This window comes from Pyrus communis, chromosome 8, assembly GCF_041283825.1.
Source record: "Pyrus communis isolate YQ-2024b chromosome 8, ASM4128382v1, whole genome shotgun sequence".
NCBI lineage: Eukaryota > Viridiplantae > Streptophyta > Magnoliopsida > Rosales > Rosaceae > Pyrus > Pyrus communis.
Genome location: NC_142572.1, coordinates 19,802,925 through 19,828,556, shown reverse-complemented (window position 1 = coordinate 19,828,556; position 25,632 = coordinate 19,802,925). Strand labels below are relative to the sequence as shown.

The following is a 25,632-nucleotide window of genomic DNA, read 5'->3' as shown; positions in this document are numbered from 1 at the left end:
TTTACTCTGTACTCTTTGGAAACCTTTTGTGGAAAGAGAGATACTAAAGAGATGGTTGGAGTCTTGCTCTCCTAAACCCCCTAGATGAAGAAAATTGTGAAAACCTAATCATGAAAAACTAAAAATTAGATTGATTGCCAATATATTGTTCGGCTCTTAGGGTGCCGAATTTTATAAAATGCAGTTATAAATTAAAATTGGGCACTCTCCGGTCTAATGATATTTTTTTTTACTTGCAAGTGAGAAGTCTTAGGTTTAAATATCGGAATGACGAGTTCACAACCATTATATTTATCTATCATCTTAATGTAAATGTATTGTTGTACAAAAATATTATCTAAACAATATATTTTCAGAGTTCAAATCTTCTTGTAAGAAAATGCTATTTGAAAAAGCATGAAACCTTGTGTAATGAGTCAATGTGTCGATACAGTGTGAGTGAAGGGGATCGATAGGTTAATATTAATTGTTTCGTAGTTGCAGAATGTATGGCAATTGGAGGGGATGAGAAAATATCGATGAAGAATGTATGGAGAGTCCATTGATACTCTGTCACCTCACAATTCAATGTCAATTTCTGTGTCAACATTATAAAAAATTGTGTCAAAACATGAGGTGGCAGTAAGCCCATAAACCCGTTTTTACGAGAGTCTCCTTAGCATTTCTCGCTTTTAGAATTTCAATTTTCCTTTAGCTTTCATAATAAAGGATTCATACACTCATTTTTAATTCCCACACTCTTGTTAATATTTTTCCTTTGATATTCTTCAGTTCATTTGATCTGACGATTAAAAATTAATAGTGATGTGGAAGAAGTACAAATAGGTGTGTGGATATCCTACATAGGCATTGGATGTCTGAATACCTATGGCACCATGGCCAATGCTTCAAATCCTAGCGGAATTTGTGCTAGAGTTTTGTCTCACTCCTATTGTGTTCAGCCTTGGCCCTTGTGGCTCAACTCGATCGTGTTAGGCTTTTTCTCGGAAGTGTCATAGTGGAAGACTTGAAGGTGTTCACTGTCAACATGGATCGTCTTCATCTTTTGGCTCTTAGTGTGCCAACTTTAATAACTGCATTGATCGATTTCTCTTGTCCTGCATAAGTGTCAAAGATCAGTCACACCTCAGCAACCTAATTAAACAAATTAATTAGCATGAGATTTGATCTTGTAAATTAAATTAATTGATAGCGTAGTTTATACCCTATACATTTAATAATGTTTTTTGTACTTGTACTAAAAAAATAATGATGTTTTTTGTACTAAGTAGTTTTCTAGTACTTGTTTCTTAGAGGATAAGTCAAGAAAGTTGGGGGAGGGGGGGGAGGGGTGTTGGAACGTGGGACCTCTTCCAACTTTGGTGCATTTACTATTTGCATCATATTCACATTTTCCCCACTATTCATTCTTGTAGGTTTTAGAGGTTTTAAATTTAAATTCACTCATTTCTTTTCTTTTCATCTTCCCATTTCACTCCAAAGCTCTCTCTCTTTTATTCTTTCTCTCTCTCTCTCTCCTCTTTTTATTTTTATTTTTTATTTTTACCTTTTTCCTCTCTTCTCCAATCCGCTCTCTTCATTCTCTCGGTTCTTTCTCTCACTCATCTTCCTCACTATCTCGTTATCCTCTCTTCTTTCTCTTTCCTTCAATCATCTCTTACTTTCTTTCCTCATCTCTCCTCTTTCTCCCTCTCCTGCGACCCCCTCTTTTTAGATTTTTTTATCTAGTTTAAGTCGTAAGATTTAAAATCTTTAAATCGCAAACCTATCAAGTTTTTTAGTCTGAAAGAAAATTGTTTTCAAGAAATGTTCTTAAGAAATATTTTGAGAAATAATAAAAAATTTCAAAAAGGATACCAAACAGGCTCTTAAGTTTTACGGTAAAATTAATGGGCAATAGAATAGTCCAACTCAGTACAAGCCATTCAGAGGTTTGATTACAGTATCAGCAAGGTAAATGCAATTGTTGGGTTTTGTTCAAACAGTTGTAGGGCTTGTTTGGAAGTGGTTTCAAAATAATTGAGAGGGTTTTTAATGAAAATGTTTTTAGAACTATCACTAAGTAAAAACGCATGTGAATCCTAAAAAGCAATTAAAGTACTTTTGAAACCCAATATTTTTTTGTAGAAGTGTTTTTAGTCATTTAAAAAACACTTTCAAACAAGCCCGTGATTGACAATGGCAAAAAAATGTGATAAACTGTTACTAACACAATGTCAACTAAAAGTTACCTCGATTGAAGCTTTTTATTTTGGAATAAAGGTAGCATTTTTACCATTATCTCGCCTTGAGAGGCATCTGGATTTTGCTACTACCACCTCTAAATCACGCCACGAGTAGGAGTGGGCATGGTGAGGTTCCACCCCTAAACTGGAATCGAAACCAAAAAATATCAATGGTTCAATTTGATGCGGTTCCACTTAAATTTATTACTAGAATCGTATGGTTCAGTCTACACTGGTTCCAATTCGGTTCTTGCCGATTTACGGTTCCGAATACTAAATTATTCAAACACCAAATCATCATGCATTCACATACGTATTCTAAAATGATTATATAAAGTTACATACAACACAAATAATTTTTAATGCAAATGTCTTTGGCAATGACACCAAGTTAACAAAAAGAGACAATTAACATTGTTTTAAAAATCTCCGCCTAGGAGCTAGGCGGTTGGCCACCGTCCCAATTAATGCCTAGGTGTTTGAAAATTAAGAAATGACGTCTAGACTAGTTGATGCGCTCGCCTAGACCGCCTAACCCATCCAGACCTATTAGGCACTTGCCTAGGTTGCGACTCACTTAGACAGAAAATAAATAACTTTCAATTTGCATTTAATTTTTTTAATAAATTGTAAGAGATTTGTTGAATACTTAAATGAGCACACACTATATGTTTGTTCCCCATGTTTTCATTATGTTATAATACTTCATAATACATATGTCATTTTATTTTGTACTTTATGATGAAATTATATATTAAATATAAACAGATACTTATTTATACAAAATATAATGAATTTACTTAAATCTGCCTAGGCACCCGCCTAGACCTTGCCTAGGCGCTAGGCTCCAGTTCGCCACCCGACTAGCTCCTAGCGTCTTTTAGAACCTTAATTTAAAAGAAATATGCATTGGTCGGTCAGCAAACAAAAAAATCAAGAACTTAAGCAGCATCGGTCTCCTATATTGGTCCCCTGATATTGGCAGCAGCAGCAACAACAGCAAGCAAAAACATTTGAGGGTGGGTGAGCCCTAATTTTTAACCTATTATACCATGACACGTGTGTGTGTATATATATGTATAATTAACTAATTAACTTATTATTAATAAACTGGTTCGGTTAGATTCCGACCAATTCTTGTTCCTTCAAGATCGAAATCGAAACTGGTTTGAATCGATCCGGTTCAATTTTTGACTCAAAGCTGACTTTTTCGGTCAATGCGATTCTTTTTGGTTTTTTTTTCCATACAGTTCGATGTGGTTTTGCGGTTTGACGGTTTTTATGCCCACCCCTAGCCACAAGCAAAATATTCTCCTGCTATTCATTCATATTTGAGTAATTATAGTAATAGTTTCTAAATTTTAATTAAATTGAAGTAATGATCTCTCAACTCAACAAAACGTATAGCTATAGTTATTTTTGTCAACTTTGTCAAAATGAGTTATGTTGGAAAGACCATTGCTACAATTAGGTTAAAGTTGAGGGACCATTGCTCCAATTAAATTAAAATTAAGGGACTATTTCTCCAGTTGGATTAAAGTTAAGATACTATTGATACAATTTTTCTTATTTGATTTACTATATTTGGCCCCTTAATTCAGCTTCACGTGCATGGTACTGTTTGGACCTAAAATTACACCATCGGCTCGTACAATCGAGGCCATTTGTTAAGTATAATTCTAGATCATCAGATGGGAAAAAACGAGTTGAGTTGGAAGCGAACAAAGAATCTTTAACCCAAAAACAGTGCAATTCAAAGTAATTTTGGATACGTGGTATGTGGGCATACGGATTGGTTCCACTTGGGAAGTTTTAGGAACCAAGGGATAAAGATCAACATTTCGGGAATGATTAGCAGCACGTGGCATGCTATAATCATTATCATTTTGGTTAATATTGTTTGTTTGCCCAAGGTCGCTTGAAAGTTGTTGATAGGATTGGATTTTTTGGTTGTTATTATTCATTTAAAAGTGGGTGATAATGATGATGGATAAATCTTGTTATGCACGCGGCTTGGAATTGATCAAAATGGTTTGATGAGATGCATGCATGATATGAGATTTTGATAAGAAGCCTAGATGGGATAGGATTTTGGTGGTGATGTGATAAGCGCAGATAGGCTCGGATAGATGACACGCGGATCAGTCTCCCTTCCAAGAGTTTGAGTTGCAATTGAATTCTACAAATACCATCAGGCTGCGAGCAGACACAATCACTATAAATACAAGAGGTCATGCAACATGGAGGCCCCCTCCAATTCAACACACAAATTGCCCTGTGCAAACCTCTCAAACATCTTGAGATTTTTTTTATTTTCTTTTTCCGCCAACACATCAGTTTGGATAAACAGCACTGTGAAGGCAACCAGAGAACACTTTCAGTTTGGATAAACAGCACTGCGTCGATGCCGACTGTTTACCTATCCAAGTCTCGATCAATAAGAGTTTCTGAATCCTTATCGGTGAAGGTCATCTTATTAACCTTCTCGATGAAGTAAGGTGTTACAAGTTACTATATTCGGCGCATTGAACGCCGAGTGATTTTATGATTGGATATTCACAAGTGAGTTTCAAAGTTCGGCATTCTAACGGCCGAACCACATTTACCATCAAGACATACATCTCTTTTGAGTACCTATGTCCGTATAGTTTGGAGCTTGTTCAATGTGCTTATACTCTTACGAATGTAATCACTGTGACCGAACCAGGCGCCAACAATTCGTGAACTTTGCAGAACTATCAGCCTTGTCTTCAGGCTCGAGAACCCGAAGGCTGAAACGTGTTCCTTTCTCGGCCACAAATTCCAAGATCAAGAAATCAGCAGCGTGCTCAACGCAACATCAACAAATTTTACTCCTCGGCTGAGCTCGACCGACGAGTTGGCATGCCCCGCATCGATTGAATGACATAATTAGTTCATTAGTTGACAAAAATGACTATAGTTGCACGTTTTGATAAATTAAGAAACCAATGTTAATGAAATTTTAATTGAGAAACTATTATTCTAATTCAGTTAAAGTTGTAACACCACTTTATGATTTACTCTTCATATTTTATAACTCGGGAATCAGACTCCTACGCTTTCCCAAAAATCGCACCTTTCATCTTCCTCTCGCGGATACAGCAATGGCAGACAAACCCAGCCGAGCTCTGGTTCTGTACGGAGATGGGTCGGCCCAGTTCGTCGACCCGTCACATACCCATCTCCACTCTCTCGTTTCCAAAGCTTCATGTGGATTCTTGAGCCTACCCATTGCCCCTCCCTCAGGTTTTCAATCTCCATCTCTTTTTGTGCAAATTCTTACCTTTGAACAATAGATACAGTAATTGTCACTATAAAGGAATAATCCCAATTGATTTCTTATTAAAAACGTAGATAATCATGGATTTTAGCTTTGCTTTTGTGGGTTTAATCAAGTTTGTTATTTTGGCATGCTTTTTACTGCTTTTTCAGCACTGGGATTTACTTGAGTTTAGATTGCAGAAAGCGAGGATGAGAGAATACAATGTTGCTCTTTTGTGACTGAAATATGATGGGATGAAGTCGTGGAAATAGCCTCTTTGTAAATCAAGAATAAGGTTGGGTACGACAGACATTCTCCTTGACCCTCGCAAAGCAGGGACCTTGTTAGCTTGGGGTCGTCCCTTTGGATTGTTGCGAAAAGTTATTAACTTTCGATAACCCAATGTCAAATAGTTAATAAGTTGTGTCTTTTATAATGCTTCAGGTTCATGGGGATGAAAGCTGCTATATTTACAAATAATTCAAGTTTGAAATCTTTTGGTACCAAACTTGGTCTCAACGTGTTCCAAATTGACGGTTTTCTTAAAAACAGTCCAGCCGGTGCTGAACAGCCAGTTGATTTCGGGGCATCTGAATTACTTAAGCTGCTTGGATTTCAAGAAGGGAAGGCAGCGGAGTTGAGTCAGTATGAATTGGTTTTTGTTCATGTTGGGGCTGGTGAGGTGGAATATCTCAATGCTTTGGTTGGTGGTGTATCACAAATAGACCAGCCTGGATCTGAGGTCAGTTCCCGCTTGCACTCGTCTGTTGTGTTGAGCCATGGGAAGGTCTCAGAAAACGAAGATACCAACTTGTCAGTCTCGATTAGAAGAGACGATTTAAACTCTAATCTTTCGAAGCTCGTTCCTCGTCAAAGTTACAGCGTGAAAGGAGAGAATCCTCGGGAGTATGTTACGTGAGTGAAGACTTAGTGGTTTCTTGCTCCATTCGATATACCTTATAACTCCAGCATTCTTTGTGTGAACAGGGACCATTGCCCGATGTTAATTGCTCAGCGGCAATATGCCGTAACCCGCAAGGACATGGCCGAGACATTCTCGTTTAAAGACTTCAAGGAGGTACTGTTTAGCTTATCAGATGTCGAGTCTACTGCATGACAATGCTGGATTTCGTAAGGGATTTACTGATAACTAGCTTTCCATCGTCCGGTTATATTCTCACGTCGAGTTCAAAGATTTCGGCTTTCACTTAACTAGAATGGCTTAGTGCATTTTTACAAATGAATTCTGAAACTTGTTCTTTTCCGGGCAGCGTGGTGGAAATCTTGTAATACCGGCAGATAGAGAGCGGAGAAGGCATACCAGACGGTGCATGAGTTTCTTCACATAAGCACGGAAGATAAACCGGAGGGTCAGAGCTTGCCGTTGCTCGTCTCAAATGCTGCCACAGTGTTATTCAAAGCAACTCTTAACTGCGCCTTGCCTTACCGGACTCTGCGTGTAACAAGACTAGTCTGTATGTGACCTAAAACTGGATGATGTTTCGATCGCCCCACAGCAAAAGGGGCACGATGATGTATGTGACGTAAAATTAGAGAGTTTTATTGATTTGAAGCAGAACTGCAACAAATACATTGTTTTCCATAACCGAAAGTTCATAAAAAGAACCTAACACTCCCCAAACATGGGTTTCCCTGACTCGTTCGGAAATCATAACTCGAGCATGTCACAGACTGCACAAAGTAGATAAGCTTTCTAAATCATTCATCTACAATTGTATAAATCGACCCAGTTGACATCAGAAGCGTTATTCACAAAAAAAAAACATTTAACAAAATTGCATCAGGAACTAGAGACATGAAGAGGAAAATTACCCCATGACATCCTGCTTACTCTCTTAAACTTTTCGACATGGTGACAGTAGGAACTAGCACTCCAGCAAAGTCTTGAAACAATAACTGCCCAGTATAAACCACACCAGAAGGAGGAGTGAGAAGGAGAAAAGCGCAACAACGAATGGCCATCCAACCATGGCAACACCAAGAGTGAGCACCAATACAAAAGGGAGGAATGACCTCAAGACGGACGTGGCATCAACCCAATGCCCCTTGAGCAGTACCAAGCCTGCCACGTTGATCATGTTCCAACTCATTGATCCGCCATAGCAGAGCCGATTGAGACAGTTGGCTACAAATGAATGGCAGTTGCAAGTGAAGAGGTTGTAGGTTTTATGTTCAAAGTACCGCGAACTTGACTGCAAGGCATCATCCCATGTTAATGCAGTCCCAAACTCTGAATGCTTGTAACCATGCTTGCAAATGTGGCTACCCAGATTTGCGGGAAAACAACACTGTACGCAACAACCAAAAAGATGGTAAGAAAACAAAATTCGCCTACATCTTGTAACCGTTTGTTCATCTAGCTCGGAAAGGGCACAAAAAATTGAAGTTTAAAGTGAAACAAATCGATATAAAGCGTTCCTATAAATGCGTCTTGCGACCTCATAAGCATTGTTCTTCACGCATCGATTGACAGACAATCGACAAAAGATGCACTAAAATACTTACCGCAAACAAGTTAAGACCAAACTAACGAATATACTTAAGAGTGCGACCGTAAGCTCACAAGAATTAAGGGAGCCAGGAGGAAGGAGAACACCACGGCACATTACCTGTTTTCGGTCAATTTGGAGATATCTGGCTACGGCACCAAATGCAAAGTCATCAACATTCACAAAATTGGAACCAGAGAAATCTAAAATAGCTCCATCCTCCCTGCAAATGCCAACATGTCCGATGAATGGTGCCAACCAGGAGACTACCGGCAGCGGAGTCCAAACTATACAGCAGGGAAACTTTGCCTTCTTCGGATCAATTTCAGTGAGAGGCCACAGCTCATGCTCAATATTCTGCGTAGAGGTCAAATGCTCGATGTCATACGCTTCTTTCATCTCCATCCCACGAAATCTAAAGTGCCGCATAAACTTTGTTCAATCCTTTCTTTCAAAGCATCCCAAATGTCAAACTACACCTTCAGAATACTGATTCCGTCTCCGAATGCAAATAGCATATCAGTTCAATCCGCCAGTAAACGAAAACAAAGGCACCTTCAGGACAACATAAACATTATCCAATCTAGGATGCACAAACTAAAACTTGGAAAGTACTAGGCACAAAAGATTAAAGATTATGTGGGATTATTAAGAACATTGTTAACTTCAATGGTTTGATAATTTTTTTTTTCTTTTTAACAGTACGATATTATATTCTAAACTACTCTAATTTACTCTAATTTACGACGAGAGGGGAATTATAATTTGGATGCAAGGGGCGGGCGCCAACCGGCCCAACCCACACCTACCAATAGTTTTGATCTTCTACTTCCTACAACATATATACTGCTGCCCGAAAAAGCACCTAACTGCTTTAGTTTAGCTCAAAAAATTGAAATATCAGCTTCCAAGAATGCAACTTTAGGAATTTGCTAAACAGACAAATACCCAATTGAGTTTTCCATAAAATCTACAGAAACATCGAAAGAAAACACGATCCAAACCACACAAAATGCATTTGGGTCGACAAAGGTTGGAGCTTTAAGCAAATATTTGTATGCCAACTGACCTGCAGAGGATTTCGATAGCCGGGCAGAAACTGAAGTCGGTGAGGGAACAAAGTCGAAGTTTTGAGAAGAAAGAACAACCTGAATAAATGGATGAATTTTTTTTTATTTGTTTAATTAATTAATATTTGTTTATGGACTTTATTTTTCTTGTTTTGGAAAGCAAGGAGGAAGGAGGCAGAGGCAGGTGCATGAACCTCTCCGAGATTCATGCCCCCGGGTGGGCCCCATGACCTTCTCATTCATTTAATACTCTCTTGCCTCTTTACCATGTCTATTTTTTATTAGAATCCGGATTCTCGTCGGATCTTAACTGCGGAACCGATAACCACAACATCTTAGTCTTTTATTTTCATCTTACCTTGTTTTGCGTGAAATTTTTTTCATTATTCTTCATCACATGATCAAAAATGGAAGGATGGGATGCTGCGGTCAGCTGGCGCCGCAAGCTGGGATCCGGAGGTGATTCCAGTCCTTTTTTTCTAATCTTCTTCTCTCACTCCGTCGCAACGTCGCTTGGTAGAAAGGGTGTCGTTTGTTTGTTGTTCAAGTCTGTTGACTGCAACCTACTTCTTCGTTAATCTAGACCCGGCCAAAGCTTAGTTATAAAGGATTTTATTTCATGGCAATATTACTTGTTGTGTTCAATGTCTAAAATATTGATATAGGTAAAAATATCAACATGTAAATTTATGAAAAATGACGATTATCTTCATTGGGAAATTATGAAAATTCGCAATGGATAATTATATCAATTCATTCATATTTAGTTGAAATTTCTCAAAAAAATAATTTAAGTTTGGAATCTGCAATGATTTCAGACAAATTATGTAGTGAATCAAATAAATATCATTGATATTTATTGATTTTCTTGTATCCCGCCAACATAGAATGGAGTTTGCATTTTGCATCCTGTTTTCTTATCGATCATTGATTTTTCGGATATTTCAACAAAAATATTGATAATTTTGTGGATATTTTAAACATTGGTTACACTACACCCCTTTTATGTCTGGGCCCTAGGGTTACGTTAATTATTCGTTTTTCAGTAAATAAGAAATTGTTGCATCAATTTGGATTCAAAAGTTGATATCTTTAGTATTATTTTTTATTTTGTAAGTGGACAAATTGGCGATCACAAGGGCCAATTAAGGGTTATCATGTATGAGTTAGATTATCTAAATTACATGTTAATGAAAACCTTCTTTACGAATCAAAAGAGGGTGAAAAAACATTTTTGTCTTCTATTACAACAACAAAGTTAAAGACAGTAACGTAATTTTACAAGATAAAATTTTGCTATTATTTGTTTAAACCTCACCTATATGTGATTTTATCATGAAAAAAATAAAAAAATAATAATAATAAAACAAACCTCTCTCCCTCCCTCCCCACTCTCTACCTCTCTTATTCAATTTTAAAAAACCAAAAAAAAAAATTTCACGCATACTTTATGTGTAGGCGTATACTAATAAACAATAATCGAAACTTTTTGTTTTGTTGTACTTTATCTTGAGATCTCACTCACCATCTCTCCTCAGACCAGCCCTGTTATCGACTCCATCCGAACCCTAACTTTATTTGAAGAATGTGATGGTCATATAGTCGATGTTGTATTATTCTGATCAACTTTTGGAGGACAATGCGTGGCACTTCATTATTGCATGATGCAACAACTCCTGCACCACCACCATCATTGGCCGTACAATTTTGACTATTGTGTTTTGAGAGCATTGAGGCAGGCTGGCTGGGAGGGCGATGCTCTGGGATTGGTGATTTGTAACCATCGACATTGAGGTTGGCACCGACACTAGAAACCAGAAACTAGAAACTAGAGGAAGAGAAGAGAGAGACTCAGTTTCGTAACTAAACTTTGATTTGTCTGGCATTTTAATTCTTTCATTAAATTTTTCGTCACGTTTTTCGTTAAGTTATGACATGACATAGTTTTGGCTCATCATATTTGTCAAGAATTAGCACTAAACACGGTGTCTTGGATTTACAAGAAAATCTCTAATCCATATATTTTAGAAATTCTTGAGTACGGACGACTGAACCAGATAACGGTCTGACCACGCAAATACCATATTATGGGCCATATACAGGTGTCCAGAGTCCAGAGTGATGAAGTCCTCCATGTAGACACCCTTGAGTGCCAATGGGGTTCAGCGAGATGGTCATGGACTCATCCAACTGCTCTCGTTGAAAATATTTTGTTACTTACATGTAAGAAGTCTTTCGTTTTAGCAGACAACTCAGAATTTGAAATGTACATAAAAACTTCTCTTTGTGATTTTAACGAGACATTTTGATGTGTCAAAGATTTACAATTTATATCATTACTATGTACAGCAAGGGGATTAATTCTACATCCTTGCATAGACAGTATATATACATATAGACATGTTGCGTTTTTCGCACTGCAGTTTTTCAGTGACTGAGAATTAGGGAAGACCAGGTTCACCGCAAAAGGCGTCAGGCTCGAACGATCTCGCAGAATCATCATTGTAAACTCCGGGTATAACCCTATTCCCGGCTTCTTCAATTTGGCCTCCGTCAAGGGAAACGAGGAGAAGAACACATGAAAGTATAGACGCTGCAAGAAATACGAGTGTAGTCTTTAATCTGCTCAGCACTGGCTTAACCTGTTGAACAAAATCAAGGCAACTGCGTAAGTGGCAATAATCGATCGCTCTGCAATCCAAAACAACTACCCCAGTCATTTTACTTGCTAAAAAGAATTAGCCAGTCCATTTCTTTTCGAAAGGATGCGAAAAAAATGATGACTCGACTAGCCATTTCGCGAGTTGAATGAGAACTACGGGCACATTTGGTACCATGTTCCACCCTCTCGAGAGACTTGTAAGTTCACCAAACAGCGATGACATTAGTGCAATTTTGATTGAAATGGTCCGGTCCAAGTCGAACGACCTACGAGCCCTACAAGTTATGATCTTTATTCTCTTTTGAATACGATCACTTCAGAGTTCATGAGCCTTTCACTTGGACAGACACAGAAACATACAAAATTCTCCCCTAATTTCATATAATTGACAAGGATCTTAGCATCCAGCTGCAAAACAATGAAATTACACTATCTGTTCGATATCAATCACTCACAGAGAATGAACCGAGTAGCCGATCCCGCGCCAAAACTTCAGCAGTCTTCACCCACATCTGCTTAGAAAAAAGGAAAAAAAACTCTTTAAGTGAGGCTATACCTTTACAATACCAAACTTCAAACTTCCAAAACAAATTCCTTGTCTAAGTCTAAGATGATACATAACATGGGCGAACCAAGTAAAAAGGCTCTCCGCTTTGCGATGGTAGGGAAACGTCTATCGCTAGCCTTACCTTGTTTTGCAAAAAGGCTGTTTCCACGACTCTAACCTTTCACTCACAAAGGAGCAACCTTTCCGTTGCTTTTAAACCATTCAACTTGCTCATCTCCTCTGCTATCACAAATGAATTCTTACAATTAAATAAAACCTTAAATTAAAGTTATGTACCTGACCATCATACCATCCAGTCTCTTCATCTGCAACAAGAAAGCAAAAAGGGTATTAAAAAACAATAATTAATTAAATTAAAATTTTAAATTTGAATTTTCGCAGCAATAAAATAATAAAAATTTTAAACCCAATTGAAACAGAGGAATTACATTCAACGGTGGCGCTGAGCAGTCTATTGCCGACGTAAGCCCAACCCAGGTACATCCTCACGACGGCGAGAGTGACCACCAAAAACCCACTTGAAACCGCGTACAGGGACTGTCTCAGTGGGTCCGATTGGGGCCCACCCAGGGCGCCGAAGGAGGCGACCGGGAGGCCGACGAGGAGAGCGAAAGAGGACCCGGTTGCGATCAGTCGAGAGCAGTACTCGACTAGGTCGCCGGCTGCCCAGGAGAAGGGGAAGGAGGTGGAGAGATTCTGGTACTCGTTTATCGGCTGCTGCTCCGGCGGAACAGGGCAGCCTGCCTCTGCTGGGCTGTTGCTTCCTCTTCTGAAAGATGAAGATAGGGGTATCTTGGCAATTCTATATCGACGGCAGCTGCGGTGGAGTTCGGGTTTTTGGGCGGGAGTTATTGGCGGAGTTATTGGCCGGAGGAAGTTGGGGGTGGAGGGAAAGAAATGAGCCGTTGGGGGTGGAGGGAAAGAAATGTGAAGAACTGCAGAGGCCATGGTGGCGATCTCTCTCTCTCTCTGTTGACTCTGTTCTGTTCCACTAGGACTCGTGCTCTCCCTATCTCAATCCAATTTACTCATATTTGCATAATATTTTATTTCTTGGTTGAAGTTTCCAAAATTAGAACTGTTATGGTGAAATATTCTTAAAAAAGAAATTATCTAACACAATAGCAAAAATTGACATCGATATTTGTAGCATGAGCTTGTAAGCAAGTAAAGACAATCAAACGGAAGGAAAAAAATAGATGAACGATTCATTATCACAAGACATTAAGGTCAAATTATACGTATTCTAAGTCTCAAAGTTAGTACGTACTCCCAACATATGAATAGGATAGTACTTTGAAAAATAATAGCAAATCGATAATATATACAACATATTTGTGTATTGAGATGATACCAATATAATGAGAGTATCACTTCATATTTCAAGTGTTATTTTAGAACACTGCTATGATAATAAAACTCTTTTTCAAACAACAATAATAGCGTTATTTTGAGAGCATTTACCCTCTCAGTGATTTTTTTTGTATGTCTCTCCAATTGTATAATGACATGTGACGTGCTGCTCTATGTTCCAATTACATCGAAAAATCTCTTCTAATTATTATCTCAAAAAATTTACTTCAAGAGTGAAAATAATCAACAACACTAGTGTCCAAGAAATTCTTTCTTCTTCTTCCAAATTTATTTACTTTTTTCTTTCTTTTTGGTACAATATCATATGCAGAGATCATATGCTTACAATTTTCCCAAATGAGATCTCCACACTAACACAATTAACAATTATTAGTTTCTTTCTTTCCCTTTTTTTTTTTTTTTTTCTTTTTTCTTTCCTACAACTTTTTACTAGAGACTGATCGAACATCTTCGACGGGAAGCTCCCCAACTGCCCCTTTTGCAGTATAAATTCAAGGAGGATTTTCCCACTCTGTTCAGTATACTGGTTGTGCTGAGCTCCCACTTTGACTGAGCCAACACCTCCGAATCCGGCATCGAGAAAAAAATTACGCTGCTGCTGCCCTGGCTCTTCGAGACAAGGAGCAACTTCCGATTATTAACACGGTGGTCAGCTTTTTTTCTTTTGCTTTTTGTGTTTTGGGTTATTCAGTCATTTGATTTGTAGAGTCTGTTCTTCCAACAAAACGTTGAAGGCGTCGCAGGCGGACCATGAGTTGCGAGAATGACGGCCGTAGATTTGGCTCTCTGCAAAACCACGTAGTAATTAAAAGGAATTGAAGTTAGAGGAGTTGCCAAACCCAGTTATGGTACAAGTCAATGGAACCCTAGAACTTACATTTGCCAACAATCACGTATTATCTCGGCAACCACTGGATCAATGTCCTCTGGAATTTCAAGACGTCTGTTTTGGAATCCAACAGCTCCAACAACCTGCATCGGGTTCAAACCTTTCCATGGGATACAGCAAGTAGCCAGTTCCCATAAGATAACGCCGAAGCTGTACACATCACACCTGCAAGCAACACGCAAAGCTTATGAAAACCTCCAGAAAATAAAAAATAAAAAATAAATATTCTAAACGCATCCACCTTCCGGCAACTTACTTCTCATTAGCTGGTTCATTCCTCAAAACCTCCGGTGCCATCCATTCCGGCTGCAACCCAATAGTGTGATGAGTACATAAAACAAAAGGGTTCCATTTAAAAGATAACAGACTATAACTGGGTAGGATTGTATGAGAGGGCACAGATATTGTTTGAACATTCACATTTAACAAATATTACCGTTCCAGCGGTAGACTTAGATGACAGATAAGTATGGTGCTTCGTACGCGACAACCCAAAGTCACAAACCTGCACCATAATATAACCAATATATTTGAGAAAAAGCAAATCAATTTTTCCCCAAACAATAGACATATCAATCTAAGTTGGAAAAAATAATAATAAAACAAAAAAGCATTATCAAGGAATAACTTAAGAATGTAAGCTTTGGATTGAGTCGACCTTCACATTCCAATTCTTATCAACAAGGAGGTTTGGAGACTTTAGGTCTCGATGCACAACAGTAGGATGGCTAGTATGCAGGTAATTCATTCCCTTGGCCTGCATAATTTTACGGAGCTCTGATTAAGAATCGAAAGGAAACCAGAAATGAAAAACTGCAAAATAAGAAATAAAAAAGTTTTTACCACATCAAGAGCCATTCGCATTCGCCTCCTTTCATCAAGTTGAGAATTGGGACGATGCAGCAATCTATATAAACTCCCCCTGTACACCAAGTGAATTGTGTAACAAGACGAGAATGAGATGAATGAGATAATGGAACAGGGTTGTAATGTAGATGTCTAGTTTGTAAAACGAATATGTTGCTTGAAAGGCCTATTAGTTGCCTAGTTATAGATTTACATCGCGCATGCACATCCATGTATTTACCTTTTTGTATGATGCAAATTACATCATATTCATTCAACTTTCAGAATTATATAAAATCTGATTAAAAAAAAAAAGAAAAAGAAAGAAAACAAGTGATAAAGAAATAAACCTGGGAAGAAACTCTGTCAGGATAGAAAAATGTGGAGGGCGAGTAACTGCCCCCATAAAAAGGACAACATTGGGATGTCTAAGTCTCAACATAATTTCTACCTGCATGAACACACAGCAAGAATCAATTAATACAAAACCAATGTATTTGAATTTTAGGCTCATGATACATTAATAAAATCATATATAAAAGTTAAGTATTGGCGCTTACTTCACATTTAAACTGAACTAATGCATCACCAGAAAAATCTTGATCTAAAAATTTTTTCACAGCTACTTCCTGTCATACAAAAAGTCAACAGACCAATAAGCAATTTGTAATAATAGGACCCAATAGCAGACCATATTCCAGAATTATAAAAACAAGTCTCACGCCATGAACAACCAACATATGAAGCATTGATGTTCAGAAAAGTATCACACTTCAAAGTACAGACATCTCAACGAATTATTGACAAAATGTCGCTGTTTGAGAGAAATTATATATACAAAGAAAATCTGGGAAGATATAAGATAAATAATTGCTAGTCTTGGAAAGAATACTTACAGTGCCATTCCAATCTGCATGGTATACCTCGCCATAGGAACCTACAAAACCACAAATTATATTGAACCCATTTTTACACAATATACCAAATTTAACCAAAAGATGCGTGCTTACCAATGCCAATGCGTTCACCAATCTGAAGATCCTCCCATAGAATTTCCCACTCTGCCACTTCTCCCAGTGCTGGGTACCTCTCGTAGTGATTATCACAACTAGTACACAGTCCACTATTGCATGCGTCCAATGGTTTACTCACTGATTCTTTATCCTCGTTAAAAGCTTCTGAATTCATTTTTGGGGGATTAACAAGAGCATGATCTGAATTTTTAGCACTTATCTGGGTTGTTTCACTAGTTCCACCAGTATCTAAGGGAAGCAAAAACTTGTTTGTCTCTGATTCATTTCGTTGCTCAGCTAAATCCACAGAAGATTGTTTCAGCAGGTTATTAAAATTGGCGTTGCCCACTGCAGCAGAAGTTTGAGTGGATTGCTCATTGCCTGATAATAATTGTACCAAATAATTATGAATCCCATCATCTGCAAGTTTCCCATCTGCATTCATTTGACCAAGCAACTTCTCTTCATGCAGATATTGAGGATTCATATCTGAAAATAAATCTGCAGGAGGTGATGCACCACTTTCCAACAAGACAGCATGTAGTTTTTGTGCAAACTCTGGGTTCTTTGCTGCACTGATGACATACTTTGATACATTTTTCACCTTCCTTTTTTGCGCAGATGTGGCTTTTTCAGTTGTACCCGATGAACTTTCACATGATTTAGGAAGTGATGTGAAGGGAGTTCCCATAACACTGCCAGAACTCTCCATTTGGTTTTCGTCAACAATGATTCTTCTATCATCATTTGTTTCAACCCATGTATATGATGCTTCTTCTGACCGTGAGCTGCCAGCTCTAGAAACTCTGTCAAGATTGGGAGGAACTACTAACATTCCACTGCCCTCAGCTTGAGCCAAACATGCATCTTTGGGCATTTCGGTGGCATCTTGAAAGCTCCTTATTGCAAAGAAAGAATTTGGGAGCTGACTAGTGGGTACCTCGGCAGGAATCAGTGTCCCAGGTGCACCCATCAGATCAATAATATACTCACTGCACAGAGTAACAAACCCATTAATCATCATAAAATTCAGGACATATTATGGCCTGCACTAATTCGCCTTAGCAAGATGAAAAATGTGCATGGAATTATAGGAGCAAAGCAACAAACAAGAGCATGCATCTTTAATTCTAACATCCATTACTTAAACATGATGGTAAATTCAAATCCAACAGCTTAAAATGAGGGTGCATGCGAAATGAAAAGAACTGCAGAGAATATATCGCAATGACATATCAATTTACCTTTTCCATGGGGGCAAAAACAACATAATTCCTTTTAATCCAAGACTCCAAGAAACTTCATTAAGCAACATGTCTTGCAGAAATAACATCAGCAGTTTCAAGAAGAGAAAAAAAGGTGTATGTTGAATTTTATTGCCCTACTTTAATTTGGTTCCTGTGTCTTATAGGAACAGCCAAGCACCTACAGTTTGTGGACAAATACATTGGGTGTTGGGCAGCCCCAGAGTAGCCATTGAATGTTCAGACGCAAGGACACAGCTCTAACGTGTATGGATAGATTTTCATACTTCATTCACATACCAAAGCAAGTCACATAAAAAACAACCTAGATAATAGTAAATATGTCTGGGTCTTTTGGTGTTAACAGAATTTGAACGATAATAGAGTGCCTCCTACAATATCGGAATCAGACACAGGTAATCTGTCTATTAAGCCTCCAGATTTTCCATTATAAGAATAAGAGCTGTTCTAAAAAATGATGGTTGATATAGATTGAGCTTGCAGCTCTCACCTATGGTGCTCTCCTTACCCATGGCACCCCCCACCACACCTGATAAACTGAAACCCTCATAAACACCCCCAGGGACTTCACCACTGTTATTTGAAATCCCAATTGACCAAGCATGACGTTATGTAAAACTAACAATTCAGTGGCAAGCATAAGGCACAAAAATTGTCATCTAAAAGGAACTACATCACAAAATTTACATGCACCAAAGTTATCAGAAAACTATGCATAAAAAGAGAAATTTTGAGCTGGAGGCCACTACCTTGCACTATCAATTTTAATCAAATTTACAGCGCCATCATCAGTGCCAGTGTAGTAGCTACCTTTGACCAGCATACATGGAAGGTTTATCTTATCAGCCAGTACCTAGAACCAGAAATACGAAACATTAGCTACAGAAAATTTCCCCAAAAGGACAAGAAAACTTCACAAATCTTGTCCGTAATGTCATCAATTTTTTCCAATAGAAAAACAATAGGATGAGGGTCAGATTTTGAGAAAAATCAATGAAGATGCTAGTAAGTTACATGGTGCATAATGTAGAAAGTAAGTTACGAAAACCACCACAACCTTAAAGAGCAGGGCCCTGTGGCGTGAAAGTCCAACATCAATAAGTCCGAGGGGAAGAATGATAGTTTTCATCGAACTCCGTATCTCATACCTTCTCACTTTCCACCTTCTCAAAATTTCATCAGCATCAGCAACTGGACCACCCATTCTATCAACAACAATGTCAGCAATTTTCTGAATTAAACCGCTTAAAAGGACACCATGTTGAGAAATCTGTGGCTCTAGAGATACAGCATATGCTCTTTTCTCAAGTTGTTGCAGATCGGGATCAACCAAACGGTTCACTAATATGACGTCATAATCAACATTCTCTGAAACAGATACAGCTCGAAGATCCACCAACAATGGCATCTTCCCTTGTCTAAGCAAATTTGTGGTCATTCCATACACGTCATAAAATCCATCGACAACCTTTTCATTATAATCTACAATATTGTGGCTCTGCAAGTTATAGATATACAATTAGTTAAAAACCTAAAAATCATCACAATTGACAATACTAAACAACAATACGCAACATAAAGTAATTTCAATATGAACCCAGCCGTTATCCTTGAACTGAATTTACCAATCTTATGACATTATTAGGTAACGAAACTACCAAGAAGCACCCACCTTACATAAATAACAGAATGATTCTACATGAAATTGTTACGAAAATGTCACCATAAGCAATACAAAGCATCCCACAATTCAAGCTATCAATCACTAGTACCATCTCCCCCTAGCTAGAAAATGATCCCGAAAGAAAATGACAAACCATAGAAGCATAGAAATTGAGATCCTAAGTTCACAGAAAACCTAATTCGTTCCAATTCGCACAGGCTAAGTCGTTAAATGCGAGAAAATTAAGAACCCTAGAAATATTTCTGTGAGAAAAACGTACCCAGTAGCGAAGCGAGAGCATGTCGCAGGGAGCTTGAGTGTCAGTGACAGTAGAAGCCGAGCAGCCGAGGCTAATCCGCTTAGCGGCGTCGATCTGAGCCGTCTCGGGGTCATCGCGCGAATCGGGATCCGAAGCGCTGATCGCCAGGGCCAACTGAACCTGAAACTCCTCCTCCAAGAAATTGAAATCCACGCCCCCGCCGCTACCGCTACCGCTAACATCACTCTCCCCCCCAGCCGTCCGATCACTCACCGATTCGACGGCGGCGATTCTTCCCATTGTAGCGGAGCCCGTGGACGAGGCCGGAGAAGAAGCAAGCGGGTTGAGATCCGTGTTCGGACTCGTCACGGGTCGGGTCTCGGCGAGTCTCTGGTGCTCATTGAGTCCGCCACCGATGTGAAGCCTTCTCAGTAGGTGCTTCATCTTCGACATCGATCATCAATGGAAATTCCGAAATCCTCCCCCCCCCCCCTCTCTCTCTCTCTCTCTCTCTCTCCCTCTCTCCTCCCTGTCGACTCGACTGGATTAAACTACGCCCACTAGGAAACAAAGCAGATTCGCTTCACCTGCGCACCCTTCTTCGTCAAGCTACCACCACTTAGAGAGAGAGGAGAAGGAGAGAGAGAAACAGAGAGTTAAAAATTAACCGCTCACCCCATGAAGCCAATAAACAATTTTGCTACAATTTTGCTACTAATTTTTTTTTTTTTTCCCTGAGCCCCAAGTCAAGAACTCTCCCCTCTAGTGTGAGTCACACAATTTCTTACCATGGACTTCACTCGATCCTGACCGTTGATTTTGCGTGATGAGATTTTGAATGTGGAGATGTTGGACATCCAACGGTTGGGATTGTGATGATTATGGCGGTGTTTTTATGGCTCTTTGTGACAAAAAATGGCATTGATTTGTGCAAGTGGACTTTATTCTATCTTATATGTTCATTCTTCAATCACTGATAAAGACAGTAAGAAGATAAACATCTTTCCTTTTATGTTTATTGTGTATTTATGAATCAGATATTACGCGTTTAAGAAGATGACACGTAACGCATGCATGCTGAGAATAAAAATACGACGAATGTAAAGTATTTGTTTAAATGGAGAGGTGAAACAAAACATAGAAAGAAGAAAAGTGAGACTCACCGCTATTTTTTTTTTTGTCTTGCGGTCTCGCTATTTACGGTCAACATATCATATAATTCAAAACTTGACACATGTAACACAAGCAGAATTGCATACTGAAAATACGACGAGTGTAAAGTTTTTGTTTGAAAGGGAGGTGTAAGATAAAACATGCGTTTATCGTGTATTTATTGAGTTAGATATTGTGCGTTTAAGAAGATGACATTCGTAACACATGCGTACTAAAAATGAGAATACAACAACTGTAAAGTATTTGTTCTAAAAATGAGAATACAACAATTGTAAAGTATTTGTTCAACTATTGTAAGATATTAGATGAGCTTTAGTGTTTACTTAAGTTTAATAATCTCTCCCACATTGTAGAGGAGATATTTAATATGGTAGCTCCCACTCTGCTTATATGATTAGTGACCTCATTAAGAGACTCATCTATAAATGGACTATTAAAAAAGCAAGGAGATGAAAAAGTTTTTGTTTGAAAGGGAGGTGTAAGATAAAACATGCGTTTATTGTGTATTTATTGAGTCAGATATTGTGCGTTTAAGAAGCTAACAGACGTAACACATGCGTACTAAAAATGAGAATATGACGACTATAAAGTATTTGTTCAACTATTATAAGATATTAGATGAGCTTTAGTGTTTACTTAAGTTTAATAATCTCTCTCACATTGTAGATAAGATATTTAATATGGTAGCTCCCACTCTACTTATGTGATTAGTATTGTCAAGGCTAAACCAAGTGTAAGACAACACGTAATTCAATCATATCTCATGATATCTAATATCAACAACATAAATTATATTTCAGGAATACAGCTCAACTTCATTATAGTGACAATTTATCTCAAATGCAGAAAAACTACTCTTTTGCTCACATTTCTTGTGGTGAAAGGAAGCGATATCAAGTTCCTTCAATGTATATTCTCTTGGATCCAACTCTCCAACAACTCGTCAAGAAATCGCAACCGGATGTGTTCGATGCAAAGATTGACGGGCCAATTGAGCTTGCATGTACGACCAATACTTTTGACATCAGTTTCTCAAGATCTTCAAGGAGTGGCAGATTGCATGCACGCATACGTCGCACAGCCTTGCGTTTGTTGATTACCATTGATTGTTTGTTTATTCTTGACTACTTTCAGTTAATTTTTGTGTTCGAGATTTGTTATATAAACATGTATTCAAGTTCTACGACACTCGTAACATTGTTGTAAATGTCGGCTTTTCCTTTCTCAGTCTGAGCTGAAGACTTAAGAGGTGGCTGCTGCCTGTTCCTCCACCGCCTAAGGGCGCAGATGAGGTTGCCGTCACCACACATTATCAACACGCACGTCTATATATATTCAAAGGTGAATTTGGATGTGTTTTTAGTGTTTTAATCTCAACCCTTGGTATCATATTCAAAGGTGAATGACTATGAATCTTGGTCCCCAATTAGTAACTAAGAGATCAAGACTCGTACAATCAATATTTTTTTTATTTATCATTTTGTTCCGAATATTATGATTTTTTGGACCAACTTGGAAACCCTTGCCGCTTTCACTGATTATATATATATATATATATATATATATATATAGACACTTTCTTAGCTTCTCAATTCTTACCTGCCAATTTCTTCTCTTCGAAACTCTCAATTTCTTCACGTCCAACTAGCTCTAGCTTTCAGAAAACCCTAGTTTTTTTCTCGTCTCTCTAATCCTTACCTTCCAGTTTCTTCTCTTTCCAGTTCTCACTATACCCTAGTTTGTTTTTCCTTTAGTTTAGTCAAGGAGAAGTACAAACAATGAAACTTGCAAGCACTCTTCAAGAAAAGACGAGTCGGTTCATCAAGAAGTTGAGCAAGTCCCAATACTCCGGGAAAAGTTACACAGCTTTAAGCAAGTACCAGCCCCCCAAGAAAGGTTATATCAATGTGTACGTTGGACAAGAACGAAAGCCATATCAAATTGCTTTGAAGTATCTATTGGATCCAACTCTCCAACAAATCATCGAGAAGTCGCACGTTCGACGCAAAGATTGACGGGCCAATTGAGCTTGCATGTACGACCACACCTTCGATGAGTTGCTCAAGATCTTCAGAAAGTAGTAGATTGCATGCACGCACTGCCTTGTTTGATTAATATTGATTATTCGTTCATTCTTTTGCACTTTGAATTAATTTTTGTATTCGAGGTTTATTAGTTATTGATTCATATGTACCATATTTAACTTAGTTTATAGTTCAAAAAGCATACATCTCCAATTTGAGGTTCTTTATTTTTCTGAGGAAGAAATTGAGATTATTTTAAAGTTACTCACAGTACAGTTAATCCTAAAGCTAATACCTTCTTACATCGCATGTGTTTTTCTTACTATTTTATATAAAAACGATACAATTTGCATTCGTTTGAATTAAACATAAGACATCCAACCCAACGGAGACAGAATGTCATTAGATCAACAAATCATACGCTCTTGCAATGTGCTCTTTAAAATTCAAGCGAGGGAACAATGATTTTGTTGTTCTTCCTAGCTATCACGTATTGACATTGACTGTCACATTAAGGGTCAGCTTTTCAAACTCTTTCTTTTGACAGTGAGGCAAAATAATATACATGGTTTTTTTTTTTTTTTTTTTTTCAAATATGTTTTTAGCAAAAGGATGCCTAAACTAATCTAACATAAGAAAGAGATTTAAACTTAAGTGCAATAGGGCCGACGCATTGTGGTGCTCAATGGGGAAATAACCTAATGAAGAAGGGCAATAATAATTACAACATCTGAGTTGCAATTAGCAACACTTGTACTTACCAGAAAAGATAATCGTCATCATCATAAATTGGAAATGAAAATGTCACCAGATATAAATGACTGTATTGAAGAAATTATATGCAATGTGGGAGTGAGAAGAAGAAATTGATGATGATTTCATAACATATCCATGACCAGATTGTGTTGCGCTCAATGCACCGAGCCGAAGAGACTAAGCAGTGGCTGCTGCTTGTTCCTCCACTACCCTCCGGTTGAAGGGTGCAGATGAGGTTACGGTCACCATACACATTGTCAACGCGTCCTGATACAGTAGTTAACGAAATTCAATCGTTAATAAAAGCAATCAGGCAGTACCAAAATGAAAGTATAGCAAACACTTAGCAACTTCCATGCCATTGTAGTTTCTCTATTTTTGGTGTCAATTGCATACCTGCAGTAGGCCAGAACTTGGAAGAACGGAGCCAGGAAGCGGGGAAGGCTGCATATTCCCGGGAATATGGTTTTGTCCATGCATCTCCCATGAGCAGTGATGGCAGGTGAGGAGCTCCCTGCAGGAGGAGTTCAAAAACCATTTATAATTATGTAAAATGAGTAACTTATAGTCTTGGAGGAGAGAGATGAGCAGAGCTTTTACTTTAAGGACATTGTAGTTTTTCATTGTGGGCACGAAGCCATTGTTAAATGAAATTGTTGACAGTAAATCACACGAAGAGTAATCCTGCAAGAAATTGCTATAACCGGCATGAGGGTGTGTCACAACTTTATAGAAGGTAGTTCTTTGTGAAGCTTCTGTTAGAGGCAGAGGAAGGGTGTCATGACTTCGGTACACTGATAGAGTTTTGGAAACTATGCAAAATCTGATTGATGTTGGCACTAACGATACTCTTCATATGCTCCAGAATTCAGATGGGAATGATTATCATATGGAACAAGCATGAATATATAATGACACGGAGTGAATCTGAGGTGGATGAATTCAATCATCCAGAGGGATTGCAAGATTGCAGATGGTTCAACTATGTTTTGTTTTCTGGCCTTCATAACGGTAATTGTAAATGTTCGTCCAATCTCAAACTGGGTTTCCTCAATTGAGATTGAAGGGGGGAATGTTGAATATATCACTGCCAATTCATCACTGCTAGCTCATCAAAACAGTTGTAAAGGATTGGATGATGTAATAGTTAATGTTTGTTACTCAAAGCTTAGGAGCTATGTCCTATAGTCAGCTGTATATGGCTATTTGTAAACAGATCGTAAAGTCAGTTCATTGAGATCAATAGAAAAGCTTCATTCATTCTTCTCTCACATTTCTCCTCTCTGTAAAACTTCATTTCTTGATTTGATGATTGTTCATCTCTGCTACTTCTTCAATGTAGTTAATAAAGTCAACAATGAATTCATGGGCAACAGTTCCATTGACACCACGGCAAAGAATGGTGTAGTAATTCTGTAAGAAATGACAGAAAAATTTAGCAAAAAGAGGAAATTTAACATAGAGTATAACCGTAAGCTCAATTTGTAAAGCAAAACAAGAGTGTAGGAGCAAAGTGGAACCTCCAAGCGTTTGGCCATGCCGTTTTCATTCAGAATTGCTATTTTTGATGCATTGTTGAGTCCCTTGGAGTCTTGGACCCCATCATGGCTACGTAAGTGTAAGAGATTGGCAAAACAAGTGCAGAGCCCCAAGGTGCAGCAGAGATGGTTCCAAGTGGCTGAGACATGTCGAGGGCAGGAAGGCCACCGGCCGGTAGATACCTTGAGTACAATGGCACAATTTTTGTTTGTTTGTTTATATTTTCTTCATCCCCAAGTCAAGTGCAAGAACTCTCCCTCTAGTGTGAGCCCCACAATTTCTTACCATGGACTTCACTCGATCCTGACCGTTGATTTGGTGTGATGAGATTGAATGCGGAGGTGTTGGACATTCAACGGTTGGGATTGTCATGATGATGGTGGTGTTTCATGGCTCTTTGGGACCAAAAATGGCATTTGCCTTATGCAAGTGGACTTCACTCCATCTTATATGTTCATTCTTCAAATAGTGATAAGATAGTAAGAAGATAAACATCTTTCCTTTTGTGTTGAT

General features: G+C 38.3%; 4 protein-coding genes across 8 annotated transcripts; 1 reads left to right on the top strand and 3 right to left on the bottom strand.

Moving 5' to 3' along the window:
* Positions 1–4,457: 4,457 nt before the first annotated feature.
* LOC137717971 (uncharacterized) lies at positions 4,458–7,114 on the top strand. The gene is made up of 4 exons (XM_088698352.1): positions 4,458–5,492; positions 5,943–6,423; positions 6,496–6,586; positions 6,780–7,114. The coding sequence occupies exons 1-4, from the start codon at positions 5,351–5,353 to the stop codon at positions 6,855–6,857; spliced, it is 792 nt and encodes a 263-aa protein (XP_088554478.1). The 5' UTR covers positions 4,458–5,350; the 3' UTR covers positions 6,858–7,114.
* On the bottom strand, positions 7,049–9,298 carry LOC137717970 (protein REVERSION-TO-ETHYLENE SENSITIVITY1). Of its 5 annotated transcripts, XR_015965619.1 has the most exons (5): positions 9,088–9,278; positions 8,139–8,573; positions 7,543–7,817; positions 7,342–7,425; positions 7,049–7,200 (listed from the first exon to the last, which is right to left on the bottom strand). XR_015965619.1 is itself a non-coding variant. In XM_088699019.1 (4 exons), exons 2-4 carry the CDS (start codon positions 8,445–8,447, stop codon positions 7,395–7,397), a joined length of 615 nt encoding a protein of 204 aa, XP_088555145.1. In that variant the 5' UTR covers positions 8,448–8,573; positions 9,088–9,279; the 3' UTR covers positions 7,049–7,394. The 5 variants fall into 5 exon arrangements, 3 of the variants coding, with proteins under 3 accessions (XP_088555145.1, XP_068313595.1, XP_068313596.1); XR_011065838.2 differs by having other exon boundaries at positions 7,342–7,817; positions 9,088–9,273; XM_088699019.1 differs by having other exon boundaries at positions 7,049–7,425; positions 9,088–9,279.
* A 2,048-nt stretch (positions 9,299–11,346) lies between these two features.
* Positions 11,347–13,838, bottom strand: LOC137718502 (YCF36, putative (DUF1230)). Its single transcript, XM_068458063.2, has 4 exons — positions 12,747–13,838; positions 12,595–12,623; positions 12,206–12,262; positions 11,347–11,730 (listed from the first exon to the last, which is right to left on the bottom strand). Exons 1-4 carry the CDS (start codon positions 13,264–13,266, stop codon positions 11,530–11,532), a joined length of 807 nt encoding a protein of 268 aa, XP_068314164.2. The 5' UTR covers positions 13,267–13,838; the 3' UTR covers positions 11,347–11,529.
* An 89-nt stretch (positions 13,839–13,927) lies between these two features.
* LOC137717628 (putative serine/threonine-protein kinase SIS8) lies at positions 13,928–20,555 on the bottom strand. Its single transcript, XM_068457046.2, has 13 exons — positions 19,649–20,555; positions 18,763–19,203; positions 18,455–18,558; positions 16,438–17,432; positions 16,324–16,364; positions 15,988–16,056; positions 15,778–15,878; positions 15,425–15,503; positions 15,240–15,338; positions 15,018–15,086; positions 14,838–14,887; positions 14,570–14,746; positions 13,928–14,478 (listed from the first exon to the last, which is right to left on the bottom strand). The coding sequence occupies exons 1-13, from the start codon at positions 20,078–20,080 to the stop codon at positions 14,376–14,378; spliced, it is 2,760 nt and encodes a 919-aa protein (XP_068313147.2). The 5' UTR covers positions 20,081–20,555; the 3' UTR covers positions 13,928–14,375.
* Between the last annotated feature and the right edge of the window lie 5,077 nt (positions 20,556–25,632).